Raw genomic sequence first — 26,107 nt, 5'->3', positions numbered from 1 at the left:
GCCTGTGGAGGCACTGAGGGCTTTGTGTTTACTCACTGGTCTCCTCCCACCTCCAGCAGTGTTTACAAACTCTAGAGGGAGCCACGTTTACCTTGATCTGGTCAACACCAGGGCCGTATGGAGTAAGGAGTGGAGGGAGTCTTAAGGGTGTTTATAGAGAGTATTAGGCAGGATCAAACAAACCCAAGCTATTTCTGTCTTCAGTTGTTACAGGAAAAGCTGAATGAACTGAATTTCGAATTAAAGTCTGTCCAAGAAACATCACAGAGGCAAGATCGTACAATCCAGAGTCTGAATGAGGCCCTGAAGAGCAAAGAGAATAAGGTAATATTTTTGGGTGGGAAAGGTGGTGCTCGCTGAAAGAGGGCAGCGTGCTGGCCCTGTAGGCAGTGGCTGAAAAGAAATGCTTAAGCCAGTGCTTGGCACCCTGGATCTCAGTAAATTATTTCTTGCAAAGCTCTTTCATGTGATGCTAACGTGTGTCGTAATCCAGGCCGGAGGGTTAGGGTTAACCTAATCTCCTTGGGGTGGGAGAGTTCATGCTTCATTAGCCCATGACTGGGCTTCCTGTGCTCTGACTCATAGACAGAAGAGCTGTACCGTATCATCGAAGGGCAGAACGAGACCATGGCCAAGCTGCGGGACATGTTACACAGAAGCCGTCTGGGGCAGTTGCAGGTATGTCCCCGGAAAGCCCCAAAACACATCAGGTTTCATTCTGCAGGGATCCTGATTCTTAAATCCCCCATGTGAAGAGTATCTTTTGAGTTTCTCTGGTCCCTGTTTTTTTTTTGCCAGGTGTCCGAGAGCCTGCTGTCATCCCAGGAGCAGCAAATGTCACCGCTCGATCTTCAGAACACGCTTTTCTGCACCAAGCTGGAAGTGCAGAAACTGAAGAGAGCTCAGCGCCAGAAAGAGCATCAACTGGCTGAAGCCAGGAGAGCCACCCAGCTCCTGGAGACCACAGTGCATGAGGAAGAGCAGCAGAAAGAGGCAACCAGGAAACACAACCAGGTATGACTTAGCCTGGGTTTAAATAACTTAAGAAGCACTGATGTAGTCAATACTCCCACTCTATTCATCATTTCTGCCTAAGCCGGTCTGGGCACACTCGCCTAACCCCTTGTCACATGTGGGAGGGAGAACTCTCTAGCTTTCTTACCCTCATATCTGAGGATTTAGAATCAGCAAAGGCGCTTGATGAGTGTATATGTTGTCACCTGTATGTCTTTGGCTGGTGCAAGTGTCCCATCTCTTTTCGCAATGTTACAAAGTTAATGTTCCCTGTTGTGCTGCTTAGCTGTGGTTGACTAAAGCTCTGCCTGTGGCCAGAGCAAGGGGTTTAGATGGATGTGTACCCTGTAAAATGAGATAAATATAAACTTCATGACATAGAAGTGTGTTTGGAGATGTGAAAGTTGTAGTGTTGCAGAAGACTTTTGGCTGTGCTCACAGTCCTTGCTGCGCTTGGCTTTCTCAAACTGGCCTGCGGTTTACAGGTGTGTTGAGGACTGAATTCCAAGATATGTACTTTTTCCTCTCAGGAGCTGCGTGCTGTGGTACTACAGCTGCAGGCAGAGCTGCAGGACAAGGCTCAGCAGCTCCAGACTGTGGAGTGGGAGAAATGCCGTGAGCTGCAGGCCCAGGAGCAGAGAGTGCAACGTTTGAGTCAGCAACTGGCTCACAAGGAGCAGCTTCTGCAGGTGAGATGCAGAAAGACTGGAGTTGAGCGTAATTAATTGGGTTCTCTGCTCTTCCTTTGGTACTTGGCCATGCAAAAGTCTGTCTATAGCTTTCATGCATGCCCTTTAAAGAAGGAAAGGAAAGAGAGGCTTTTGGGCTCCCTAGATAAGGAATAAAGCCCAGGTATCCAAGTGCCTCAGCCCACAGCAATGCCTGGTGAGCCCTGGCAGGTGCTAGTAAGCCAGTCCCAGCTGCTGGGACTCTACCACCCTTTGATGTGGAGAGTAAAGTAAGCATAGAGTAAGGAGATGATTATCTCTGATTCTCCTGTGCTTCCTTCAGGGGTGTTTCTGTACTGACAGTTGTACTGGTGGTGTGTGTGTGTGATCTCTAGGAATCAAGGGAGCTTCTGCAATGCCAGCGAAGCTTGGAAAAGAGCCCTGCAGCCATGACTGCCATGTTGGAGAAGCTGCAGCAGCGAGTCAGCGACAGGGATGCTGCTCTGGAGGTGAGCACATATTGTAGGCGATGTCTTGGTTGTCCCTGAGGCTCACCCTTTGGGCCCCAGGGGTGACCATATCTTCTACATGCTCTTCATGGCTCAGCCTTCCAGAGGAGCCCTCTGGGAAGGAAGAGCCGAGGTCCCCCACTCTTGCATTCTGGATTAAGCTGTAAACTGCCCAGAGCGGGGCCTTCAGCTCTGCCATGTGCTCTGCACGGGCAGCAGGCCTTGCCTTCTGGCTTTGCCATGTGCCCTCAGCACAGGCCTTATGTGCAGGCCTTACCATGTTCCTGCAGGTCTAGGCCCAGCCCTTCTCCACATGCACACACACACACACACACACACACACAGTGAGTTGGTTCCGACCCATATAAAAAATTCAGTGAGATTTGGATCCAGGATCTCACACCCACACGGGGAGTGGTGGCTTCAGAGCCCTACTGCCCCATTCTAAGCAATCCCCCCCTCTCACATAGCGAGCAGTAGACGAGAAGTTCTGTGCCCTGGAGAAGAAGGAGCAAGAGCTGCAACAGCTCCGTCTCTCAATACGGGAGCGTGGAAGTGACCTGGAAAGACTGCGCAGTGTCCTCTCCAGCAACGAGGCCACCATTCATGTGAGTGCTTGTTCCTGGGTGTGCAGAGTCCAGCCTGGCTGTGGGGTGCTGCTAGACAGACCTTCCTGGGAATGCTCTGGTTGTTGCCGGGGAGAGCATCAGCAGGTGTTGGCCTTCCTCTGGCCCTGTGTGTGGGGCACGTTCCTGGGTCACTCCTGTTTCTGGGTGTAGAAGGCACCAGGAGCAGATGGGTGAATCTGTGTGACTCTTTTAGCAGTTGAGACTGGTATTTCCAGTTCTGCTTAATTCAAGATTAAGTCTGTGTCCCTGATTGAGCTGCTTCTGTTGTGGTCCTCAGAGCCTGGAGAGCCTCCTGAAAGCCAAAACCCTGGAACTGGAGCAGGTCTCAGCAACCTGTCAGAACCTCCGCTGGCTCAAGGAGGAGATTGATGCCAAATCTTGCAGCAGGCAGAAGGAGCAGGAAGGGATCATCCAGCAGCTGCAAACCTGCCTGCATGACAGGAATAAGGAGGTGGAGGTAAGGCCTTAGCTTGGCTTCCTGAGTTTGTTGGTAGAGAGAGTGGTCCCAGACCAGAACCTGCTGGCTGCCTGCCTCACCTGCAGCTGTGCACAGTGCTTTGGAAGCTGTCTGCTTTTGGCACCTGTACATACCTGTGCCTGCTGAGACACTGCTCTCTCAGCTACACCCCGGCAGAAGAGCTGTTTGTCCTTGAGGAAGTTTCAATTGGATGGTAGCAATGTCTCTCCCTTTCTCCCCCTTGTCAGGAGCTTACAGCAACTCTACTGTGCAAGCTGGGCCCAGGGCAGAGTGAGGTAGCAGAGGAGCTGTGCTTGCGTCTCCAGCACAAGGAGAAGATGCTGCAGGATCTCCTCAGCGACCGAAACCGTCAGACCATGGAGCACGATGCCGAAATCCGGGAGCTGCTGCAGGCCATGAGCACCAAAGAGCAGCAGAGCAGAGTGAGTTGTGTGCAGGGCCACAGTGGGAGGCTGGGGTGGGTGGCTCTGCCTCTTGTTAAGCAAAGAGAAGCTCCCAGATGGGATGAGAGAAATGAAGGAGCTTGTTCCTCTGTAGATAAAGAGGCCGAGCCTCGCTGAGGCTGTCTGGTGAGTAGGGTGGGAGGCTGCACTGGAGTGGCTGTGAGTGGCCAGGAGCAGTAGCTGCCAGGCTGGTTTGCAGAGCACTTTGAGTCTCAAGTGAGAGAGAAATATTGAGATGGTTTCCCTTAGTCTCTGAAGAAGAAGAGGGACAGGGATCCTACTCCTGGTCATGGCCCTTCCTTCCCCTATTTTTCCCCCTCAACCAGGTGGCTGCTGAGAAGATGGCACAGGCTTTGGCTGAAAGGAGCTGTGAGCTGCAACTGCTGCGCCAGCACATGTTGGGGAAGGAGCCTTTCGGGACCCACTTGGCTGGTGCCAGGCTGTTGAAGCAGCACAAACAGCCCATACAAGTAAGAATCATGCAACTGCCTGTGGCCTCAGGGCTCCAGAGAGAACTGTTTGCCACAGAAAAATGGGAGAGAGAGGAGTACCACAGAGAATGATAGAAATGAAAGTGGGATTAGGGAAGAGACTTCCTATAGGAGGAAGAGATGAAACTGAGGGTCAGAAATGCTGCCTGGATGTTCTGATCTTGATTTCACCAGCCTGTGTCACTCAGTGTCTCTTTGTTTTGATCAGGCAGCATTTGGGTCCACAGGGCACATAAAAGTATGAAAGACATCCACCCTCTGACCTTTCAGCATTGACCCAGTCCTTCCTTGGGCTGGACTGCTTTGCTGTATTGTAATCTCCTCCCTGACATTGTCACATTCTGGAGGGGACAAGAGAGCTAATTTTAGGTCACACTAATTCTTGGCAGAGCCTGCTGGCTGTTTGCTGTCTCTTCCACAATTGGAGTTGGTATTTTTAAAGCAGCTTTGCTAAAACCCCCTTTGAGGCTGAACACAACTCCGAGGCTACAAATGCCACGCTCCTACTTGAGCAGCTGTCAGTGGTTTATTGGTGAGCTGACATGTTGAATGTTTTTAAGCAGCTGTAAACAGGTTTCTATTCCCAGGATCAGTGAGCTCTACAGACTTCCAGGGATGTGTATATGGGCCAAGCTCTGTGTTTTCTTTCCTGCATGGTCCTTCTGGGCCACATCTTAGATGGAAATGTAGGTCTTTGTAGAGTCTCAGTTGAAGGACGGGTTGCTGCAGTTGCATGAAACCTGCTTAATCCTTACTGTGAAGACACTACCAGCAAACTCCAGTGCCACATAAAGCAAGGCCAGTGCCCTGTTGCCCACACACGACTTCTGGGTGCAATTCACTTCTCCCTGCTGCCTGGCGAGATCCCTTTCGTTGGTTTCTCACATTTCAGAGGTGTCAAAAGAGCAGCCAGCAGCTTTGCTGCAATCCTGGAGCTCTGGGGAAGCTGCACGTTCCCCATAAAGGTGCAAACCTGGAGGCTTTTGTGTTTTCAGGAAATACTGGAAATAGCTTCTGGAGCTACAGCCATTGCCAGACCCTCACAGGGGGACAGCAGCTGCGGGGCTGAGGGAGGTGAGTGTGGTGACAACTTCTTTTGAGGTCCCCAAACATGACCAGGGCTTTCTGCTGTGGGGAAAACGTGCTCACATGAAACTGTGAAAGAGTAAAGAGCTTCGAACAAGAGTGAATATTGTGAAATAAAGTTGTGCTTCTCTTTAGGGTGATGTCTGAGGGTGGGAGTAGGGAAAAAGAGGCTGGTGTTGGATTTGAGGTGAGGTACTTCTATTCAAGATCTGATACTGTCCAGTGGAAAGGTTTTGACTTTGTTTCAGGCTGAGCTGAGACAAGTTTGTGTTTTGCCTGGGACCAGGGTTTGGGTTTTGCCTTGGGACCAGGACACCTGAAATTTGTCTGGGGTAGAACAGCAGGCCTGGGATGTTGCTGTTGCTTTGGGCTGCTGTTCAAATATTAAGCAGAGAAGAAGGATATTTACTAAGGGACAATGGGGAGCACTGGGGCCCTGTCTTTCCAAAGAAGGATTCTGTGTCATCATACTGGGGTTTGAATTGGCATGCAGTATCCCTGCAACCAAGCTGTCTTTGCAGTTACAATGTCAGCAGCAGAGCTGGAGAAGGATCTCGTTAATGCCAAAGAGGAGCTGGAGCTAATGGCGAAGAAAGAGAGGGAAAGCAGGGTGAGCTTATGATGAAGCCTGTGCTTGATCTCCCTTGCTTGCAGGAGACCTTTGGGCTGCCTCTCACTTGAGGTTTTGGACCCCACTATTGTGAGGATACCCCCAGTGAGAGAAATGGGGCAGTAGCTTGCAGGGGGATGTTGGCTCTCTGAAGTCTCTCACGGGCTTCTCTTCCCTCTGTAGCGGGAGCTCACTGCTCTGCAGTCTGTCGTGGCCACACAGGAGGAAGAGCTGCAGGTGCAGGCCTCGGATATAGAGTCCCTGACCAGAACCATCCAGATCAAAGAGGACCTCATCAAGGTGAGATACTGCGCCATGGTGGATCAGTTCCACCTGCAAAGGCTGCAGAGGAGTCTCTTCTTTCCCCCCATCCTCAGAACAGCATGGCTGGCTGGCTGTGGATGGTTTGCCTAAAGCTCTCTGTGGTACTTTGGCCAGAAGGTAAAGGCCACAAACCCCCGGAGTGTTGTCACTTGGCTTTTTGCTCCTTGTGTACCAAACACCCTCCTTTGAGAGCCCTTTAATCAGAGTGCGTGGTGTCCCTTCTCAGTTCTTGCTGCAGGCTGTGGTCTGTGCCTAATCCACTGGGTGCTCTGGCATTTTTTTTCTTAGGAGACCTGGATCTTTCCAAACATTTGAAACTTTTGGCAGTTGCATTCCAGGGAGGTTTACGAAGGTCCAGCTGTCTTTGTTATTGATCCCTTCTTCACTGAGCTCTCCTGCTGCTTGTTGATTTTCAGGATCTGCAGATGCAGCTGGTGGATCCTGAAGAAATTCCAGCCATGGAAAGGCTGACACAAGAAGTGCTGGTGCTTCGGGAGAAGGTGGCCATGGCAGAATCACAAGGACAAGAGGCTGCTGGAAACAGAAGGCAGCAGGTAGCGTGCCATGTGGGGCAAGCTTGAATGTGTTTATATTTCTGCTGGTGCTCCGTTGTGAGGCTTTGTTTTCAGCCTCTTGATGTGCCAAGATGTGCTTGTTCTTGGAAGCTGACTGTGTGTGATGGAGAGGATTGGTTCCCTTTAGCACTTGTCCAAAGGGCAGAGTCTTCTGGGAGTCCAGGGATGTCATGGATCAATTTGGACTCGAGCAAGAGAGGAAGGGGGAAGCCCCAGTTTCTCGGGGATGGCCGAATGTCTCCTTTGATTTCTGTCTGGTTTGTAAGTGCTGCATGTTGTCTCTTCTCTCCAATCAGTTGCTACTGATGCTGGAAGGGCTGATCGCTGAGAGGAATCGGTTAAATGAGGCTCTCCAGGCAGAGAGGCAACTCTATGGCAGCCTGGTGAAGTTTCACACACACCCAGACAGGTAAGTGAGTGTGTGCCTTGGCTCTGTGCTGCCCTTCACTGCCAGGACAGGCATGGGTGGTCCATTGGGGCAATCCCTGAAGCAGTGGTTGTTCTGCAAGTCTGAGAGCCTTCAGTGGGGAAAGAGGGAGTTGAGGCAAAACATCAGCCCAATGTTTTTTGGGGAGTTGAAGTTTTAGGCTTTTTCCCTTCAAGACGCTGTGGTGGCCAGCTTTAAATGCTCCCTAAACTCCCCCCCATTGCCATGGGATTTCCATCTCTGTTCCCTGACTTATCCCTTCCCAGCTCAGTTTCCCACCCACACTTTGGCCACCTTTCAGAGACTGCTGTCAAATTCCCAACCAGCTGTTGGGTTGATAAGGATCTATCTAGGTGCTTATCCAGGCGGTTGTCTGTCCCCTGCAGTAATCCCGTGCCCTTCATGAGGCTGCAGCCTCTGGGATATTTGAGCTACCTGATAGCAAGAGAGCACATAAGTGGAGTGCTTGGGTTAGCACTGAAGAACAGCTGTGAGTCTGAGTCCCCCAGCATGGTCTGGAGCCTTTTTTGGGGATGGCTGTGCTCTGGGGAGGTTAGAGGTGAGGCGGGAGGTGGCTGAGCTGCCTGGAGTCAACGTCAGTGTGGATGGAGGGGCCGGTTTGGTGTGTGCTTGCTGCAGCCTGTCTAACCCTCTTCCGTTCTGTGCGGCGTGTCCGCTTAGCGCTGCGAGAGACCACGCTCTGCAGGTGGAGCTGGAAGGGGTCCACGAGCTCCGGGGACAGCTGGAAGAAGCTCTTGGAAGAAGCTTGGAATGTTTGAGCAGGCTGGAGACACAGGGCGCCATAGGAGGTGGGGAACAGGAGCGTGTGAGAGTCCTACCCCAGCATGCCTTCTGAGCACTGGCGCTCACCCGCCTGCCACGGAAACGGTTCACTAACCGAGCGAGCCTGTCTCACTGACTCTGGGAGGGTTGCTTTGGTTCTTAGTAATGGTACAGTAGAACTGGTGCAGGGCTTTTTTGTTTTATTTTTGAGCTGCTTCGGAAACGGCGATCAGTGCAATCCACCCGTGTCTCGTGTACGTTCCTGTCTGACCTACCCTGGTGGCCACTGATGTATTTGCACATTCAAATCATTCCATTTTAGTTGATTTCCCTCTATCTCCCTTCTCCTCCCACCCCCATGGGCCAAATAAAGATTCCCTATCTCTGAAGGAAACACCAGATGTTTTCTGTCATCTCCCAAGTGCATGAGTGTGAGTTTTTGTATTCCCTTACCATTTTCTTAAACCAGTGACATCCACCTCTTGGGTTGATGGTGGTTGGCCCAAAGGGAGACAGTGTATATGGAAAAGTGGGTTCCAGAGACAGAGAATTCAAGACCTGGTGACACTTGGCTGGGCCTCTTACACAAGACTTGAGTGTAGAACCAGCGATTCAGTTTATGCTTAAACCAAATCCTACTCCAGTATTGATGATTTTACTGAATGGTTTTTTTTTCCCTAATTGTCTCAGCCTAGCTTGTGAGTCTTCAAGAGGGAATTTCCTCCTCTTTTTGACAGATGGTTTGGTGTGACTGAGACAGCACCTGGGCTGGGTCTGCTCCCTCACTTGTACATCCACATCTTGTTTACAGGCTCCACGCACCCCCTGGGCTGTTGGACAGGACCCTATTTCTGCATTGCTGGGGGCTGTCTCACTTGGTACCACTGCATACCTTTTCCAAGGTCTCTTTCAGCTCCTCCAGGAGTGTGGAGGCTGGCAGGAGAGCTGAAAAACAGCAGCAACAGCTTTCCAATCATCAGTGCTTCCCACACATGGCAGGCTATGGATCTCTTGTCCCATAATCACTTTCCAAAGTGGCAGGAGCAAATTTTGCACCTCTGAGCATCTGTTTCTACTTGCTGGGGAGGCTGAACTGGGCTGAACTGTGCTGCACACCCGGACCTGTGACTGCCCTGCTGCATGGCTGCTTGTGACTGCTTCACAGGGCACCAGCTGTCCTGTTCCTTTTGCCCCTGCTGAGAGCTCCTCTTCCTGTCTCAGATGGGGCTGGGATGCAGCACAACTCTCCCAGCAGGTCAGGACTGCCCCTCTGGGTCAGCACTCGGTTGTGTGGTGACCTCAGTGGTTCCCATATGGCCAGAAGGGGCACAGCTGGAGGCTACTGGGCAGCTCTGGGTTTGGTTAGCTTTTCCTTTCTTCTGTTTCATCTCATTCCCTTCCTCTCACTTCTCTGTGTAGCACCATCTTCTCTTTATCCTTCTGCTTCTTGCTTTGTAGGAGCCTTTGTGTCCCTGTCCTTACCTTTCTGCCTTCCTTCCCCTATCCTAGCACTGATGCCGAGCTGGCCTCCTGTCAGCAGTTCTTTGTGCTGTCTCATAGCTCTTGGTGGAGATCTATCCTTCCTCTCTCAACTTTCCTGTGGACCTTGCTTCTCTTCCATTGTTCACAGCAGTGTGAAGGCTCCCATGCAGCTGGTGCACCTGGGTGTCCCGTGCTTGTGGGCCATATGCAATTTGCAAGCCATGTAACTAATTCTCTGTGCCTTCAGGCTGGGGTAAAAGACAGAGAAGTCTGTGGAAAAGTAGTGCTGGGGTTGCATCTCTTGTCTCCTGTGCTGGTGGCACACAGAGACCTGAGCAGCCTGGTGTGCTCCTGCTGCCATGGAGGGTTCAAGCACTTGGTGAACAGCAGCCTGGGCACAGCTGCCCTGTGTACGCACTTCTCTGCTCCCCCACTACCAGATTCCTCTTCTTCCCCTGGGGTTGGTTGGTTTGTTTTTCCTTGAGATTTGTGCTCCCTTTTTCTCTCTGGTCCTGGAGCACTGGGAGCTGTGGGTGAGGGTGAAAAGTGGGATGCTGTGCCCTGGCATAAGAGCTGATTCTCCCGTGTGCCCAGAGCAGCTGTGCTGGCTGTGCGCCACCCTGCTCTGCTCCTTCAGCCACAGTGACCCACCTTGAGAGCCATGTGGCCCTCAGCCCCCCAGCAAAGGCTGCAGCTGATGGTCTGCATCCCCTTACCCTTCAGGCCCTGCAGGCACTGAACTATCCTCCTGCATGGTTTGGCACCTGGCTGAGGGTTTTTGCAGCCTCATGGTAGTTGCTTGTCATGAGTGTGTCTCCTGAGTGTGTCACAAGTGCTGTGGATGGTGTGCTGTGCAAACGCCTGCCCTGCTGCAAGGCATGCTCCTGGCTGGTCCTTAGCTATTCCTCCTGAGAGCCACGTGCTTCCTTGCTGGCTTCCCCTTCACCAGCCATGCTTGGCATCTCTCCTGCTGCGATTTCTCTGTTATCCCCTGCTCTGTGTTCAGCCTTACCCAGGAGCTCCAGACCTAATGGTGATGGATTTGGCCACAGGCAAAGCAGCTGCCTCTCCTTTGGTACAAAGGCAGCTGTGAGACCTGACCCTGCACAGCCCCAGGGGAAAGTCTGGGGCCCTGTCCAAGCACTCGTCTCCCTGGGAGGAAGAGGGATTGGGGGTACACCCATGTCCCAGCTGCCTAGGCAGGCACTGTAAGTCCTCACCCAGGGTTTTGCATCAAGGGCCCAGGAGCAGAGCTGTGTGCAAGCAAGAAAAGCATAACCTCAGCTCAGCCCAAAGCCCCCAGGCACTGTGGTATGGGACACAAGTGTCCCTTTACCTCTGCAAAGCCAGTGCAGGACTTTGAAAGAGCCCAAGACCATGCCGGACAGCAGGGCTTGGGCAATGGGGGGAGGGTGGCTGATAGTACCTCCCAAGCTACCTCTGCCTGGGCAGTCAGGCCCCCAACACCAGGCTGAGGCAGTACCAATAAGGCTCCCTGACCAAACTCATGCTGCTGCTGCTGCTGTGTCTTGTGAAGTGGCTGCAGAGTGGGTGGTGTGTGTGCACGTCTGTCAGGGCAGCAAGCACAGGGTGGTGAGAAGGCAGAGATGTGGATGGGGCACATACCAGTGCTGGGGTGCTGTCCCCTCCCTCACTGATGGGCCAGCACAGAATGCTGGGTTGGAACTCCAGCATGCAGAGAGGGGATGGAAGGGCACAGGGACAGTAGGGAAACCTCGGTCCTGCTGGAGCACCAGGTGTGTATGAAGCAGTCACCTGCCCCGGGGCTGCCCACAGTGGCCATGGGCATCACTAGGGAGGAGAGTGCAGAGGCAGTGCTGCCAGTGCCAATCCTCTGAGTGCCTTGTGCTGTGCTGTCCCCTAGGTCAGGCTGCAGGCACAGATGCCAACGTTGCCAGCACCAACTTCACCGACGGCATGAAGGAGGAGACAACCCGTGGCGTGGCAACCCAGCACGTGAGTCAGGGCAGCGCGACACTGGGAACAGGGGTGGCAGAATTGGGCACTGCACCACTGCCAAACTGTGTCCTAGCCCCTTTGGAAACGCCCCCATCACCCTCTGTCTTTGTCCCTCTAGAGCAGCCCCCGGGCCCTTAAGGAAAGTGGGAGCACCGAAAGGAGAACAGCGCCCACCGTGCCAGAGCGGGAGCTGCGAGCTGAAGAGGAGCTGCGGGAGCTGAAGGCACAGCTAGAGGAAGCCGGCTTCTCCTCTGTCTCCCACATCAGGCAAGAACTCCGTGACTCTGGGTGGCAGTGGCTGGAGGGGACACCCTGCATCCCAGCCTCTGCCTGCCCTTCACAGTGCTTTGTGCCCCTAGGAAGGCGATGCTGAGCCTGTGCCTGGAAAATGCGGAGCTGAAGGAGCGGATGGGTGAAGCCACATCGCTGCTGGAGGGCGGGGAGCAGGAGGAGGCTGGGCTGGGCAGCCCCCTGGCCTCTGAAACCCACAGGCTGCAGCGGAAGACCCGCAGTTCTCTCGGGGACCGCCCGGCCGGAGGCAGTGGGGATGGCCAGGGGGTCCCAGCAGAGAGGGGAACTGTGCCCACCAAACGCCCAGCACTGGAGGCACGATCCCAGGATGACATGCCCAAGAGACCCTGCCCTGGAAGCCCGGGTGGAGGGGACGGGAGCCACGTAAGTGCACAGGGGACTAGAATGGGGATGAGGATAGAGATGGGGATGAGGGTGGAAATGGGGGGCTGATAGCTCATCTCCCATCTGGCAGGTGGAGGGCACTGTTCCCGGTGGGGGTTGGCCAGGGCTGGGCACAGAGCTGCATTCCCAGGTGGCACAGGGCCAAAGGCAGTGCCAGGAGCTGCAGGACAAGCTTGCTGCCTCAGAGGCCACAGTGCGGGCACAAGCCGAGCAGCTGGAGAAGTACCACGTCCTACTCCGTGAGTTAAAACCGCGGGTGGGACAGGGAGTCTGTGCCGAGCCTGGCACGCCCTGTGCACTGTGCTGTGCATGGGGCAGGGGTGGTGAATCCTGCCCGGGGAGGACCCTGAGCTGAATGGGCTGCCCAGCAGGTGAACCTCATACCCAGCAGCTCAGCAAGCAAGTGCAGGTGGACTTCCAGGACCTGGGCTATGAGACGTGTGGACGAAGTGAGACCGAGGCGGACCGGGATGAGACCACCAGCCCTGGTAAGGAGAACCAAGGTTCCAGGGATCCCTATGCTTTGCCTACCTGGCATGGAGAAATGACATACTGTGCCCTCTACAGAGTGTGAGGAGCCAGATGTGTTCAGCGAGCTCAGCCTGGGCGAGGAGCTGGGGTCCCCATGCCAGCTAGGGGTGCCCAGAGCAGGCAAGACTGCCCAGAAAGTCATGGCCCTGGAGGATGTGGGGGCCCTGCACCAGCACATCCAGGACCTCAAGGCACAGCTGCTCAATGCCAACAAGGTGATCCAGAGCCTGCAGCGCCGTGCCCGCTCCATCTCCGTCACCAGTGGCTACACCTCGGGTGCTGAGCGGCCTCTACCAGGTCCCAAGGCCTTGGTCTCCCCAGCCCACAGCCTCACTGATGAGGATGAGGGCTGGCAGTCGGATGGCCATGGCACCCTCTGCCCGCCCGCCCTGAGGGCACACCGTGACCTGCAGAGCCTGGTGCACCGTGTCGCCCTCCTCGAGGCACAGCTGCCCTCAGCCAAGCCTGGAGGGGCTTTGCCCAAGGAGCTGCAGTCTGCCACTTGGCCAGGGTATGGTCCTGGGGACTGGGACTGGATGGGGGGCTACGGGGGTCTGCAGGAATTTCTCAAGGGTGGTGGCTCCCTGTTGCATGTTTTCCCTGCAGCCGGGTTCCCGGGGTGTTTGCATGGTGGGGTAAAGCCCCAGCAGTGGACAGTGCACAGACTCCCTCCACGGCACTCTCAGGGAGTCTGACTGCCCTGCCCATCTCTCCCAGGAAGTACAACTCGCTGATCCAGGCGCAGGCTCGGGAGCTCTCCCACCTGCGGCAGATGCTGCGGGAGGGCCGGGGCGTGAGCCGCAGCCTGGCCCAGCACCTGCGGGACGCCCTGCGGTCCTTCGAGGACCTGCTCCGCGGCACTGACATCGACTACTACCTGGGCCAGGGCTTTCGGGAGCAGCTGGCCCAGGGCAGGCAGCTGGCTGAGAGGCTCAGCGACAAGCTGGGCACCAGTAAGTACCTTTAGGGGGCCAGTGGGAATGGGTATTGTGGGTGCACAACAGGTGAGGAAGGGATGCTTTGGTGGGTGAAGGGCTGTAGCCACTCAGACATCTTGTGCTGGGCTGTGCTGTCCTGCTCTGTTTGGGGCTGGGCATCCTTAGGCATGGAGACACTGACTGGCTCTTCTCTGCCTTGGTTTTTCAGGAGATCGACAAGATGGGGAGGATAAAACTAGTCATGAACTCCTGGCACTGAGGTACCTGTTCCCAGGGAGGGTTCATGGGACCTGCTTGGTGTGGGCACCCCGGGGTCTATCACTGCTCTTGGGGTGGGGGGCCCAGGATGCCCTCAATATCTCTGCTTCAGGCACAGATCCTGGGGCTACCTCTGCAGCTGGGGACCCCTATGGGTGCTCCATGTCTCCGAGCAGCCTTGCATCACAAGTGGGACATGCCGTGTGGGGTGTCATGTAAGAAAGAGCTGTGGGATGGAGGTCACCCTGACCTGCCAGCCCAGGTGACAGGCTACCCCTACAGGCTCAGCCAGAAGCTCCAGGAGAAGGAGAAGGTGATTGAGAGCCTGGAGGGGAAGCTGCAGGACCGCTCTGAGTCCCCAGGTAGCAGCTGCCCACCCTCCGAGTCATCCCACTCTGCCACGAGCTCCTCCTTCACATCTGAGGGGCTGGAGCCCTGCTCTGATGGGGATGAAGCCAGCGAGTGCAGTCAGTGCCATGAGGAGCCTGCCCAACTCACAGGTACTGCAGGGTGACCAGGGGCCACAACCACCTCTGGACATGTGGACTTGGCTGCTTGGGATGTGCCAGGGTCCCCAGTGCCCCCAGGGAGAAGGGATCTTTGCTAGGCTGAGCCAGAGCCACGCTAACATCTCTCTCTCCTATCTCTAGGCCATCACTTGGACTCCTTGTCCAAACCTGTTAGTGCCCCCTTGCCTGCACTGGCCCCTGGGCTGTCCCCCTTCTTGTCTGCTGGGCCCCCCCCTCCCACGGCCCCACCATTCCTGGGTTGCTGTGGGACCTCTGTCTGCTCCCTGGCTGAGGCACAACAGGAACTGCAGGTGCTCCAGAGGCAACTGGGAGAAAGTGAGCACGCTGACTCTGGCTTGGGTTTGGTCCTGCCTGCCCTGCATGCTGTGCTGTGCCTCATCCCCTACCACCCTCTCTGACCTGCCTGTCCTGCCCTGGACCTTCTGCTTCTTGGGGCTATGGTTTTGAGGTTGGGTCCCATCTCTCTGGCTGACGGATGATGGGGACATGTAGCTCTTGTGCAGAGAGGTCTTGGTGGGTGGAATGGACACAGCTGGAGGCAACACTAGCCCTTGGTGTGGGCACTTGGGTATCCCAGGGCCTTTGGGAAAGGGTGGTTTAGCTAGTTGTTCTGTAGGAGTGGGGCTGAGACCCTCCAACTTGTGTCACATAATCAGCAAGCTCTGGGAGAAACTGCTCTTCAGCAGGAGTGGGTTTGATCAGGGTGGGAGGTCAAGTGATGGGGGATCACTGTGGGGGAACACTGGGCTGCACTGTTGGGCAGAGCAAGAAGGGGGCAAAAAGCACATGATGGAGTGTGTTGCCCCATTTTTTGTCCCTGCTCATTGTCCTTCTCCTCCCTGATTTGCCCTGTGTGTGGAGGTGTGGCACTGCCCGTGGCACCAGCAAAGCCTATGGTCCCACTGGGCCCCTTTGGAGAGGGCAGCAAAGCCCCGGCATCGTTCTGCCAGCACAGTGCACTGCAGAGCCTGGCTGAGCTCCCCGGGGCCACCTCAGCCCGTGTCCTCTGGGACGTACCCCCACCTGGCCAGACACCTTATGGGGCCCTGCCATTGGGGTGCACTTCCAGCCAGAAGCTAACAGGTATGGTCCATGTTGGAGACCACAGGGGCATCCTACGTGCGTGTGGGGGAACAGGGAGGAGATCTGGCACCAGAATGACTGTGGGACATGACTCTGGCATGGGGCAGGATAGTGGGGATGGCATGAGGCAGATGGCATTGCCTTTCCTGCCCTGAGCCCTCTCCTTGGCTGTGGCAGGGGCAGACCTGCTGGAGGAACACTTGGTGGAGATCCGCAGCCTGCGCCAGCGCCTCGAGGAGTCCATCTGCACCAACGACCGGCTCCGGGAGCAGCTGGAACGCCGCCTGGCCTCCACCAGCAAGGCCAGCGGTACGGGGCTGCACTGGGCCAGGGCTGCCGGGGTCCCAGGCTCTGCACACCCTGTTGCACAGGGATGGTGCTCACCCTGTGTACAGTGGGGCACTGGGGAGAGTGACTCAGCACTGGTCCCCTCTGTAGGATTGCCCAGTGATGTCTATGCCCAGACACCGGAGCTGGGGCTGCAGCTGAGCGGGGAGAACCAGGCTCTGCGTGAGGAAAACCGGACCGTGCGGCTCCAGCGTGACCACCTCTCCCAAGGTAGGGCTGGGCCAGCAGCATACTGGGTCTCAGTCCCAGGGGGCTGAGTGGGGTGGCGGTGACACCTCCATGGTCTCTGTCAAGCAGAGCTGGTGCGGGTGCAGAAGGCACTCCTGTCTGCCTGCTCCCGGGTACGGGAGGCTGAAGCAGAGCTGGGCCAGAGGCGTGGGAAGCAGCGGAGGCTGGCAGAAGAGCTCGCTGAGTGCCAAGAGAGTGTCCGGCAGCTCCGGGACGAGCGGCTCTCTCTGCAGGAGGACAACAACAGGTAAGGTTTGGGGCACTGTGACCTTGGGGCCACAGGACTGGGTGGGCACCAGTCCCACGTGTTACCCCTCTGCAGGCTGCAGCACTCAGTGACACTCCTGCAGCAGCAGAGTGAGGAGCAGCGCCTGCTCCTGCAGACCCTGCGTGCGGAGCTGCACATCTACGAGAGCCTCCCTGTCCCCTCTGCTGAGACACGAGCAGGTACAGGACCCGTGCCCAGCCCCCTCAGCCCCTGGTCTTGGGGTGCCTCGCCCCTCTGCAACCCTTGGGTGGTTCTAAACATCTCTCCTGTTGTGGCAGCAGGTGGGACATGGTGGCCTTGCTGGCAGGCAGAGAGGGAGGGCAGGACCCCAGCAGCCCCTGGCACAGAGCCACAGATGTCCACAGGGGCTCAGATGCTTCTTGTTCTAGGCTGCTTCCCATCTCCTCCAGTGCGGGATGTTGGCACAAACTCAGCAGCTCCCCTCTTCTCCCCGCTGCCCTCTGACACGGTGGTGGTCCAGCGGATGGACGGTGGGTACCAGAGCCTGACCACACACAGGTCTTAGGAGCTTAGGAGCTGCTGAGACCTGACAAACTCATGGCAGCACTCTTGCTGAGCAAGACTGGAGAGCTCAGGGCAGAGCCAAGCCCCCAGGATGGGATGAGGAGGACCACGAGGGGAGCAGGCAGGGTTCCTCACCTATCCCTGCTTGTTCCACAGAGCCACAAGAGACAGACCCACTGGTGAGGAAGAGCGAGGGACTGACGGGGGCTCATGTTGTCGGCCGCCTGGACACATATCAAGCCCTGGAGCAGCACATCGTGGAGGGGAAGGCCCTGGCCCGTGAGCTGATGTGTCTCACGCGCCCGGCGCTTGGACTGCCCAACTGCCAGCTCGCAGGAAAGGAGGTAAAGTGTGGGCAGGACGGGGCTGGCAGCACCCGGGGACCAGACCTTTGTGCACCATGTGTGACACGGCTCCTGAGCCCAGAATCAGCCCTGAGGCCTGCAGGGCTGGCAGGAGGCAGGGAGCCTCCAGCCTGGGGGCTGCTGCTGGCACTGTCCTGCCACACTGGGCTGGGCACGGCAAGTCCCCAGGTGTAGCGGGATGTGGGTGCCCCAGCAGCACCTGCTCCCGCACCCTTCTCCCACAGGCTCTGGGATGGGCAGGGACAGGGCAGGGGCACCTGTGGGGCAGCGCCAGCACCCTGCACAGCATCCTGGAAGAGTGTGTGTCTCTCCTCACTGCCTTCTGGAGCACCATGCTGCCTGTCAACCTCACCCAGCACCAGGGCAAAGTGAGCAGGGCCTGGGGACTGGCAGGGCACCGGGGCTAGGTGCTCACTGCTCATGACACTCCTCTCCTCTCCATGCTCCCAGGAGCAGGCACTACAGGGTGAGATTGCAGTGCTGCGGGCCCGGCTCTCTGAGAGGGAGGATGCTCTGCAGAGCACGGCCAAGCGGCTGCGCAGCACAGCACAGCTCAAGGACAGCATGGAGCACTTCATCGTCAGCCACCGTACGTGGCCCCAGTGGCACGGCCAAGCTGGCCTGGTCCCCAAAGTACCTGGGGTGGTTCCACAGCACGAGGGCCTCACTGACCCCATCTCTCTCTCTCCCCTGTAGTGACCAGGACCCACAGCGTGCTGCGCAAGGCCAGAACGAACCTGGAGGTGAGTTTGCCCTGGCAGCCAGTGTGGGATAGGGATGGGTATCTCTACCCTAGTGAGCCCTGATGGCCTGGGGATGGGCACAGGTGACACACACCCTGTGGTGGCTGACAGGGGATGCTGAGGGCCGGCTGGGTGCAGTAGTGTGTTGGGGGGGGCCACACATTTTTGTTGTCTATCTGCAGCCTATGTGTCCATGTCCCCAGGGCACAGCAACTCTCCCTCTTACTGCCATGTGTGGTCTCTTGCCAGGTGAAGGCCCAGCAGGCCCTGCCTGTCTCCTGAGCCCTAGGCAGGGCAGGGAGCGATGGGCCGCCATGGAACAGCCTGCTGGCTGCTGAGTCGTGCCATGCCAGAGGGCTGGAGCAGACCCTGTCCCTGCTACTTGGAGGGCTGGGGTGGACAGGGGGCTGGGGTGTGCTACACTATTAGTGGGTTTGGGCTGCTGTGGTGGTTGCATGCCCTTCACCAGCCTTTGCTTGGCATTGCAGCAGCAGCTGCTGGCTTGGACTTTGCCTGCCCCATGCTTCAGTGCTCACCCCCTTCCACCCTTGGTGCTCAGTGGGGTGACAGAGCCCTCCACACTGAGCACCCCTCGCCCTGGGACCTGGTCCCACCTGTAACCCTGCTGAGCACCCACCCCTGCTCATGGATGTATGTATATGTATATAGACAGAGGTATCAGAACTGCGTTTTGGGGGCTTCCCAGGCATGTTGGGGCCCCAGCGCGGGAGGAAGATGTAAGAAATGCCATATTCTGTTCAGTGGCTGAAGAGTCCCCAATAAAGGTTACCTTTGGGTTGTGGTGTTTCTGGCCCGCCTGTCTCTGCAGCAGTGTTCCCCCTCCCCAACCCACCCCCAGCACAGGGTGCCAAAGGCACCAGCTGGCCCCAAGGGGGTGGCTCTGTGCCCCACCCCAGCACCCCTAGGGCAGCTCTGTGCCCTACTGGGTGCTGCCTTTCCTCCTCTTGCTGTTTCAGAGCCCCCCTCCAACACCAGGCAAGCAGCACCGAGAACAATAAATACTGTAATAAATAGAGAAATGCCTGTCCCATGGCACTGCTGCGGCAGCAGGCGGTGCAGCCAGGGTCCTGGGGTGCCTGCCCGGCTCTGCTCGCCCCAGGCCCCTTCAGTGTGGGCATGTGCCAGTGCCCCTCTGGCTATGATGAAGCCAACCCTGTCCCATAGAAGCACTCAGTGTTGGGGACAGAGCAGTCGCAGTCAGTCCTCGACGGTGCTGTCCCAGCAGCAGGTAAGCGTGGCTGTGTCCGGCTGTACCTTCCACCCTGCTGGCTCGACGCTGAACCTGGCAGGGGGCTGGGGCTCCAGAGCTGAGAGCCCTTCTCAAAGCTGGGGGACGGCCCCACAGCCAGGGCTGTGGGACAGGGGGCAGGTAGCAGGCTGGAGTGTCACAGAGCCTCTAGTGATCAAGGTGGCCTTTGGAAACTCAAGACCAAGACACCAGAGCAACCTTCAGCAGGTAGGACACATTCCTGGAGGCCTGGGCTGGGGGTAGTGCTAGGATCACCTTGAGGCCCTTGCAGGCTGGAGAAGACAGTCAGGGTGAAGCCCTTTCCGTGTTGGGCGTGAGGAAAGGCTGTTCTGGTGAGCAGCAAAGTGGTCCCAGAGACTCACAGAAGCCTAGGGGAGCTGCAGGTGGGCGGAAACCAAGGGCTAAATTGAACCACACCAGTAGGATGAGACAGTGTCACAGGCCCCAGCGGCCCTGGGCTCATTGCCAGGGCCTGTGTCCCTGTCAGGTTTGAGGCTGGAGCCAGCACCTAGTTCTCACACAGTCCTGTGGCCCAGTGTGTGCAGACAAAGCGGCGTTTCGTGTCCTGCGTGGGGGGTGGGCGAGGCTCTGGCTCAGATGGGCTTGTACAGCAGCGTGGTGACGTACTTCTTCTTGTAGCGGTGCGTGGCACTGAGCACCATCACGCCGTCCTGCGAGAGGCACAGCGTCAGCAGGGGCACTGCGGCACTCCCAGGGCAGCCCTTGGGAGGAGGGCTCTGGGGGCTCAGGGAGCTGCCCCAGCCCATCCCTGTTGTCCCAAGTCTCACAGCCTGTGAAACACATCCAATACAGGATGCCAGGGCAAAGGATCTGGTGTGGGGCTGCTCAGCTCCACCACGGTGCAGGGAGGCAGCTGAAGGGAATTGTAAGGAAGCCACAACCTCCACCCCTGCATGTGCCAAACTTCAGTGGGCAGCCAATGCTGTCTTTAGTGGGTCCTCTGGTCCCATCTCCACCCCCTAGCTGTCCGGGTTCTGCTCCCTGCAGGTGCTGCAGGCTCCCGGAAGCTACAGCAGCTCCCATTCCCTCACCCAGCAGCCAAGTGGGACCTGCGCTTACCTTGATGGAGAGCGCGTAGAGGTGATTGAGCATGACGTGGTTGGGTTCGGGCAGCAGTGCTGGGTCGCACTAGGAGGAGAGAAGTGTCACAAGGGAACAGCAGAGCCCTGATCTCCCAGCCCTAGCCAGCACAGGGAGCTGCTGCCTCAGGCAGTTTGAGCTTGCTGGTGTCTGAACAGGAACAGAGCTCAGCTAAGCACCAGGAGGCCAAATCAGTGTGGCTAATGGGAAAAGTGATGCTTTTCCTAGGAAACGGCAAGGGCCAGGCCTCAGCCAAGGGGAGATCAGGCTCCCTGCAGACAGGACTCCCCTCTCACCCCCAGTGTGGCTTTCTGTGTGGGCAGAATGCTGGTACACACCGAGATATTGGTGTCCTTGTTCAGGATGACCTGGAGGAGATGAGGTGGGAGGATGGGTGGGGATTTGAAGCGCTCCTCGGGCCGGTATACGTACATCTCTTGGCCGTAAGGTCCAGGTGGTGAGCTTGATAAGTCTGAAGAGAAGAGAAGAGAAAGGAGGAGACATGAAATGGGTAAAGCAGGATGGGAGAGCACAGAACAGTATCCCAGAAGCTGAGAAGGACCCAGTAGGATCTTTCAGGCACAAGTATCTTCCATGAGCTATGGCCAGGTATCTATCCTTTAGCAACAGTTCAGCCTTTTCACAGCAGAAAAAGCAGCCAGGTGAGCCCGGGGCATTTCCAAGCAGGGCTTTAAGCTGGTACATGCACTGACACAACACAAGCACCCCGGGGTATCCACCACAAGAACCCTGCACGTGTTCTCGGCACAGCCAGGTCCCTCTCCCACAGGAAGCAGCTGGCTTGCCCCAGGGCTGTACCCTTGGCAGCAGGGACACAGGGATCAGTTTGCCTGCATGCTCTTGGTACTGCAGGACTGCCTGATGAGGGGGTCCAGGAAAAGCAAATGGGAACTCTAGACTGAACAGCTGCTCCACACATGGGAGGGACCACAGGAGCTTTTGATCACTGGAAGCTGGACTGGCCCCATCTCCCAGATATATCTGATCTGATAATTTTGGAACAGCCAGCACCCAGAAGGGCTCCACCTCTCTGAGCCGCTGCTGCCTGCTGGCTTCTCTCCAGCAAAGTGCCTCTTGCCCAGGCTGTGAAAGGACACGGAGCTGAGCTGTATCTGAGATGGGGTCGTACCAGGGACCAACACACGACTGAGCTGCCTGCCAGCATTACACGCCAAGCCAACACTGCTGGTGCCTGCGTGGTAACCTAACCTGCTGCTGTAACACAAGCAGAGGGGGAGGTCTGCAATGTGCTACCACTAGTACAAATTACCTTGGCATGTAAACCAAGAGTAGCTGCTGAAAATAACCTGGATCCTGCTCTCACCTAGCTTGTACCTCGGATCAGATGACTTACAGTTGCTCAGACAGAAAGGGCTGATGTTCCCAGCGTTCACCAGTCCAAAACGGCTCCCTCAGCCGCGCACAGGCACTGGCTCTGCTCCGGCGCTAGCACAGAACAAGTTACACCAGCACAGCCCCTCCAGAGAAACGAGGCCTCAGCCGTGGGCTGCTGCCAAACACTACTCATACTGAGTGCAGGCCCACACCTCCGCTCGGGGGGTCTGTTCACCCCAGAGCAGCGAGTCTCAAAGCAGAGGAGGTGGAAAATAGCACATGCAAAGCTGTAATGCCACAAAACTCACCCCGACCTGAGGTTTCTGAGCTCTCCAGGGAATCCACCTTCAATGCATCAAACACCTCAAAGTCAGACTTCTTGACGTGGATTAGGTTGTTAATCGTCCCCATCTGGCTGGTGACCACGGGCTGGAGAGAACTGAGGTAAGAATCTTCCTGTGTTCACCTCCAAATGAAGCACACTTAATGCTTCCCAGATCCTCCCAGCCCAAGCTGTCTTTGCTGCACCACTACCTCAGAGCACAGGTGGCTGGTGTCTATCTCTGCTCTACGCTTGTTTATCCTGGGAGGATTTCCCTTTGCTCCTAGGCTCCTACATCACCTCCTATTTTCATCCTCCATCCTGTTACACGGGTGTGTTCTCCTTCCCATGCTGCTACCGCATGATCCAGTTTGGAGAACCTGCAAGTGAGTGATGACCCCATCACCCATCTTCCCCTGTAGACAAATTCTCAATGGGATTTAAAGCCCTTCTAGCATTTCCCTGCCCCTCCCCAATGCTTCCCCATAAAGCATGACTAAGTCCAGAGGAACCAGCCTCTGAAAGGACTCAGGGGAGGGAGGTGCCCCTTTTGTTTTGGCAGACGACCTCCTTTCCTTCCTGTTCCCTCTCTGTTGCAGTTGCATCCTGTCTAGTTCCCTGAAGAAGACAAGATCTGCAGGGATAAAGCATTGAACATTACCTCAGATGGGTCATGGACCCACTGGCCATCCACAAAAAATTTGTACTGGTGCTCTCCTTCTGGGAGATCCAGGATAGCAACGAAGTCGTTGTGGCTGTGCAGAAAGAAAAAATGTGCAACAACATCACCCTGTTGATGCTCTGGAAGCTGCACTTCCATGGGGCCCCAGGAATCAGCACTGCCCAGCCCCTCTACCCTAACACCTTCATGTAGGGTTAGGCTTGCTCATCGTCAATGACCTGAGGCATGGCCACAACAGGCACGAGCATTCCAAGCACTAGCATGGCTCAAAGCCCTGGGAGCCCAGCTGCAAGGAGAGCAGGAGGCAGTCCAGCCCTCCAAGCCCAGAGAAAGTGGACGTGACAGACACCCTGTGCAAGAAACACTGGAGAGGATGCATGGGCAAAGCTCCTGGCCCTGTGCCGGCATGGTAGGACGGGAGCAAGTGAGGCAGCTGTGTTTGTGAAGTCTGCAATTCCAGAAGAATTACTAAAAGTCCTACACAGAGCTTTCATGTAAATCACAGACGTGCTGCAGAACAGCAAGACGTGTGAAGGACAACCAACCAACCCCCACTGACAGCAATACAAATAGGCATGGGGTAAAGCCACAGCCAAGGGAAGAGCTGGCAGCTTCCAGAGGGCTGCTGCATACTTGGGCAGGGCTCTGCTGCCAGGACTGGCTCCTGCATGCCATATAGCTGGGCAAGCACAGTGGCCTATCCTGTCCTGTCCCTCTGTTTCACAACTTCCCACAGTCCCTGCAGGACCATCAGGGAAGGAGCTGACTATGTATTTGTGCTCAGACTCCCAGCTTGGATGAACAGGAAAAGCCAGGTGAGCAAAGGGAACAGCGACCAGCACAGAGAAGGGAAAAAACATTCCTTGCAATGGAGCAGAGGAGAACATAGAGTGACCTGAAGGACTGGCTACCTCTTGATGAGTGGGATCTTAGTGCTCCAGTTGTTGAAGGATCCAGAGATGAAAACCTCTTTGCCTCCATCGGCCCAGCGGATGACAGTTGGTCGAGCCTGTTGGGATGGTTTCACTGACTCCTCTAGATCTGGCTGCCACGACACAAACTCCTTGTCCCCAGGAATCTGAGCAAAGAAAACCAGAGCCTAAGACATGAAGACAACCATGAACACATTCAGTTCCCCCTGGCTTCTACCACGACACCTTCACATCCCAGACAGGAGCACTGCAGAGCTCCTCCAGCCTCCCAGCTCCCCACAAACCCCTCTCAAGGCTGGGAGCGCAGCCCCCCAGAGCCAGTGAGCTGAAGCTGCAGAGCGGAGGCAGGGAAGGGAGCGGCCAGCCCCTACCTTGGAGTCATGGGAGCTGAAAACGCTGGGGTCATCGGTGCTGCCCACCATGATCTTGTGGGGGTGCTCCTTGGTGGGGTGGGAAGCACCGGAGCCGTCCGAGCGGTGGGACTTGGAGCCATGGCGCTCCCCGGATACTCGCTCGCTGGTGGTGTTCCCCATGACAGCTCAGCAGCCTCTGTGAGGGAGAGAGAACAACGCTGTACCTGTGCACATGGGCTCTGGTAGTGAGGAGAGGAGCAAAGGCGCCGTTTCCCAATGCTCTTTGCCAGAGGAGATGGACAGTAATCCTAAGAAAGGCCCAAAGTTCAATCCCACAACCAAGGTTGGAAGCTGAATGCTCAATAAACAAGACAGCTCAACTTAATTATAGCTGTATCCTTAAGAACCATCACTGTAGTTAAGCTGGTAATTGTTAAGACTCCAAAACCAATATTAGTTCACCTGTGTCCAACATCAGCCCTTGGTAGCCATCAGAATTGAGGGGTTGACGGGAAAAATAAAGCCAACCTTTATTGGCAAATCATTGCTTAGCGTTAACAGAGCCTCTTTCACAGTCCCACAGTCAGGCTCTACAGACAAATCCCCTACATCCAGCCAGAAAACAAACAGAGAGTGAAAGTAGCAGCTGTTTTACAGCTCCCAACAAGTCTCCAAGAGCTCACAGGCAGAAGAGCAGAGTCTTGCGCCTGGCAAAGATGACAGGGAGCATTTAAAGTGTCCGAGTGGAATCGCCCAAGCTGGAGCTTGTCCAAGGAGTGGGGCTAATGCTGCGCTGTCTGCAAAAAGCTCAGCTCTCAGCAGCATTTACTTATGATTCACCAGGCAAGCCACCGTGTCAGCTGCAGCACAGCACAGCCAGGAGGTCCGCTTGTTGTGACTGAACCAGCGGCACCACCCCGAGCACTCCGGCATCTGCTGGGCTCTCTGGAGGCACACAATGAGGGAAGGGCAGCCCCAGCCACCTCAGCGTCCCTCTGCAGCTGGAGATGGGCTGCCATCCCCAGTCTCACCCTGATCAGAGAAAGCAAAACAGGACAACTGACCAAGCCACAAACAACCACACATCTCTTGGGACAAACAACAAAGCCACCGCAAGCTACACAGGATTCTTCAGGCCTTACCCAGTTCTCAGGAGCTAAGATGGATTGGGGCTCTTGCCTGCTTCTCAGGCTTATTTTGCAGCTTTCAGCTTACCGTGGCCTCTGTGGAGCAAGGCAAGGGCACAGCCAGCCTTGCTTCATGTGCTCACTTGTGACATTTGGAGGTTTGTTTAGAAGATCAAGTTATATGAAGGGTGCCAGGCAAGGCTGCCAGCCAAAGCCAGGCTTTAAAATATTATGAAGCAATTACTAAAGTATTTCTTAAATCCTGAGGGCTAAAAGGCAGCTCAAGAGGGCAGCTAACCCATATCTCCACCCTTCTCAGTGCAGATCAAGTGTATCTGATGATCCAGGTCAGGTGAGCTGCACCTCTTGCTCTGACATCTTCACCCTCTGCTCAGAGGAGGCTCAGCCAGCTCCTCACAAAAACTGCCCCTGTGCCACTAACCTGTTGTTGAGGAGTTTCCTCCCCAGTACCTCCACTAAGGATCCCTTACTTCTTATCTACAGGGAGGAAGGCAGGAAAGGCTGAACATCCTCTTGTACCAGGACAGACCTGAGAGATATATGCAGGTGTTAATAGATGTGAAACTTCTGTTTCTCTTCTCTAAAAGGAATCCAGTCCTTCTGTCCCTTACAGGTCACACTCTCCAAACACCTCCCGAGGTTTATCCCAACCGGTGGCTCCTTTCTGGTGTGTGCCATCCGAATCCCCTGCATTGAACACACAGGCACCCTTGCTTGTGCTGGGACAGCAGCCTGTGGTACCTGGCTTTGCTGAATTAACTTCTACAGCTCAAACCCTCCTTGTAGCTGCATCCAGACCCTGTAGCACGGCACGCTGTGATGGTGTGACACAGGTACGTCCGAGTCACAGATGGAAGCGCTGCCCACACCAGAGCCCAAGCAAAGCTCCGCGGCGCCTCGGCGCATCGGCTCCCAGTCTGGCAGCGAGCCC

General features: G+C 56.0%; 2 protein-coding genes and 1 long non-coding RNA gene across 12 annotated transcripts in view; 2 read left to right on the top strand and 1 right to left on the bottom strand.

Annotated features, from left to right (window-relative positions):
* Positions 1-18,826, top strand: part of LOC108640796 (myomegalin-like) — a 29,182-nt gene extending 10,356 nt beyond the window's left edge. For 4 of the 8 annotated variants that reach the window (XM_029962291.1, XM_029962289.1, XM_029962285.1 and 1 more), the window contains 36 exons: positions 205-324; positions 586-678; positions 799-1,014; positions 1,545-1,703; positions 2,078-2,191; positions 2,662-2,799; positions 3,098-3,277; positions 3,526-3,720; positions 4,068-4,211; positions 5,228-5,306; positions 5,840-5,928; positions 6,112-6,228; positions 6,669-6,806; positions 7,124-7,236; positions 7,936-8,063; positions 11,405-11,496; positions 11,618-11,766; positions 11,859-12,174; positions 12,266-12,434; positions 12,567-12,683; positions 12,763-13,237; positions 13,444-13,679; positions 13,873-13,924; positions 14,205-14,422; positions 14,573-14,767; positions 15,314-15,535; positions 15,713-15,844; positions 15,974-16,093; positions 16,181-16,358; positions 16,434-16,558; positions 16,769-16,870; positions 17,061-17,248; positions 17,494-17,637; positions 17,720-17,858; positions 17,966-18,012; positions 18,216-18,826. In XM_029962291.1, the coding sequence (XP_029818151.1) occupies positions 205-324; positions 586-678; positions 799-1,014; positions 1,545-1,703; positions 2,078-2,191; positions 2,662-2,799; positions 3,098-3,277; positions 3,526-3,720; positions 4,068-4,211; positions 5,228-5,306; positions 5,840-5,928; positions 6,112-6,228; positions 6,669-6,806; positions 7,124-7,236; positions 7,936-8,063; positions 11,405-11,496; positions 11,618-11,766; positions 11,859-12,174; positions 12,266-12,434; positions 12,567-12,683; positions 12,763-13,237; positions 13,444-13,679; positions 13,873-13,924; positions 14,205-14,422; positions 14,573-14,767; positions 15,314-15,535; positions 15,713-15,844; positions 15,974-16,093; positions 16,181-16,358; positions 16,434-16,558; positions 16,769-16,870; positions 17,061-17,248; positions 17,494-17,637; positions 17,720-17,858; positions 17,966-18,012; positions 18,216-18,350 (5,574 nt within the window). In that variant the 3' untranslated portion in view covers positions 18,351-18,826. The remainder of the gene's footprint in view (positions 1-204; positions 325-585; positions 679-798; positions 1,015-1,544; positions 1,704-2,077; positions 2,192-2,661; positions 2,800-3,097; positions 3,278-3,525; positions 3,721-4,067; positions 4,212-5,227; positions 5,307-5,839; positions 5,929-6,111; positions 6,229-6,668; positions 6,807-7,123; positions 7,237-7,935; positions 8,064-11,404; positions 11,497-11,617; positions 11,767-11,858; positions 12,175-12,265; positions 12,435-12,566; positions 12,684-12,762; positions 13,238-13,443; positions 13,680-13,872; positions 13,925-14,204; positions 14,423-14,572; positions 14,768-15,313; positions 15,536-15,712; positions 15,845-15,973; positions 16,094-16,180; positions 16,359-16,433; positions 16,559-16,768; positions 16,871-17,060; positions 17,249-17,493; positions 17,638-17,719; positions 17,859-17,965; positions 18,013-18,215) is intronic. The other 4 variants (XM_029962292.1, XM_029962286.1, XM_029962287.1 and 1 more) reach the window with 3 other exon arrangements.
* Positions 18,827-19,016: 190 nt separating this feature from the next.
* PRKAB2 (protein kinase AMP-activated non-catalytic subunit beta 2) lies at positions 19,017-26,094 on the bottom strand. Of its 3 annotated transcripts, none has more exons than XM_029962260.1 (8): positions 25,171-26,094; positions 24,047-24,224; positions 23,655-23,821; positions 22,723-22,816; positions 22,048-22,168; positions 20,722-20,855; positions 20,363-20,431; positions 19,017-19,953 (listed from the first exon to the last, which is right to left on the bottom strand). In XM_029962260.1, the coding sequence occupies exons 2-8, from the start codon at positions 24,206-24,208 to the stop codon at positions 19,876-19,878; spliced, it is 825 nt and encodes a 274-aa protein (XP_029818120.1). In that variant the 5' UTR covers positions 24,209-24,224; positions 25,171-26,094; the 3' UTR covers positions 19,017-19,875. The 3 variants fall into 3 exon arrangements, with proteins under 3 accessions (XP_029818120.1, XP_017934582.1, XP_008927850.1); XM_018079093.3 differs by lacking the exon at positions 25,171-26,094 and adding an exon at positions 24,491-25,163; XM_008929602.4 differs by lacking the exon at positions 25,171-26,094 and adding an exon at positions 24,491-25,163 and having other exon boundaries at positions 22,054-22,168.
* LOC115307710 lies at positions 21,719-22,691 on the top strand. Its single transcript, XR_003916050.1, has 3 exons — positions 21,719-22,183; positions 22,349-22,447; positions 22,661-22,691. It is a non-coding gene; the product is annotated as an uncharacterized LOC115307710 (long non-coding RNA).
* Positions 26,095-26,107: the final 13 nt, after the last annotated feature.

This window comes from Manacus vitellinus, unplaced genomic scaffold (assembly GCF_001715985.3).
Source record: "Manacus vitellinus isolate BGI_N305 unplaced genomic scaffold, ASM171598v3 scaffold_44_pilon, whole genome shotgun sequence".
Lineage (NCBI taxonomy): Eukaryota > Metazoa > Chordata > Aves > Passeriformes > Pipridae > Manacus > Manacus vitellinus.
This window is presented reverse-complemented; position numbering and strand designations above follow the sequence as displayed.

What these genes read in the sequence shown, in the direction of transcription:
- PRKAB2 (XM_029962260.1), bottom strand. Translation starts at nt 24,208, where the DNA reads ATGGGGAACACCACCAGCGAGCGAGTATCCGGGGAGCGCCATGGCTCC. An exon ending in AAGATCCCACTCATCAAGAG is followed by an intron (nt 22,817 to 23,654) that starts GTAGCCAGTCCT and finishes CTTTCTGCACAG; the next exon opens with CCACAACGACTTCGTTGCTA. An exon ending in ACAAGGACACCAATATCTCG is followed by an intron (nt 20,432 to 20,721) that starts GTGTGTACCAGC and finishes CTCTCCTCCTAG; the next exon opens with TGCGACCCAGCACTGCTGCC.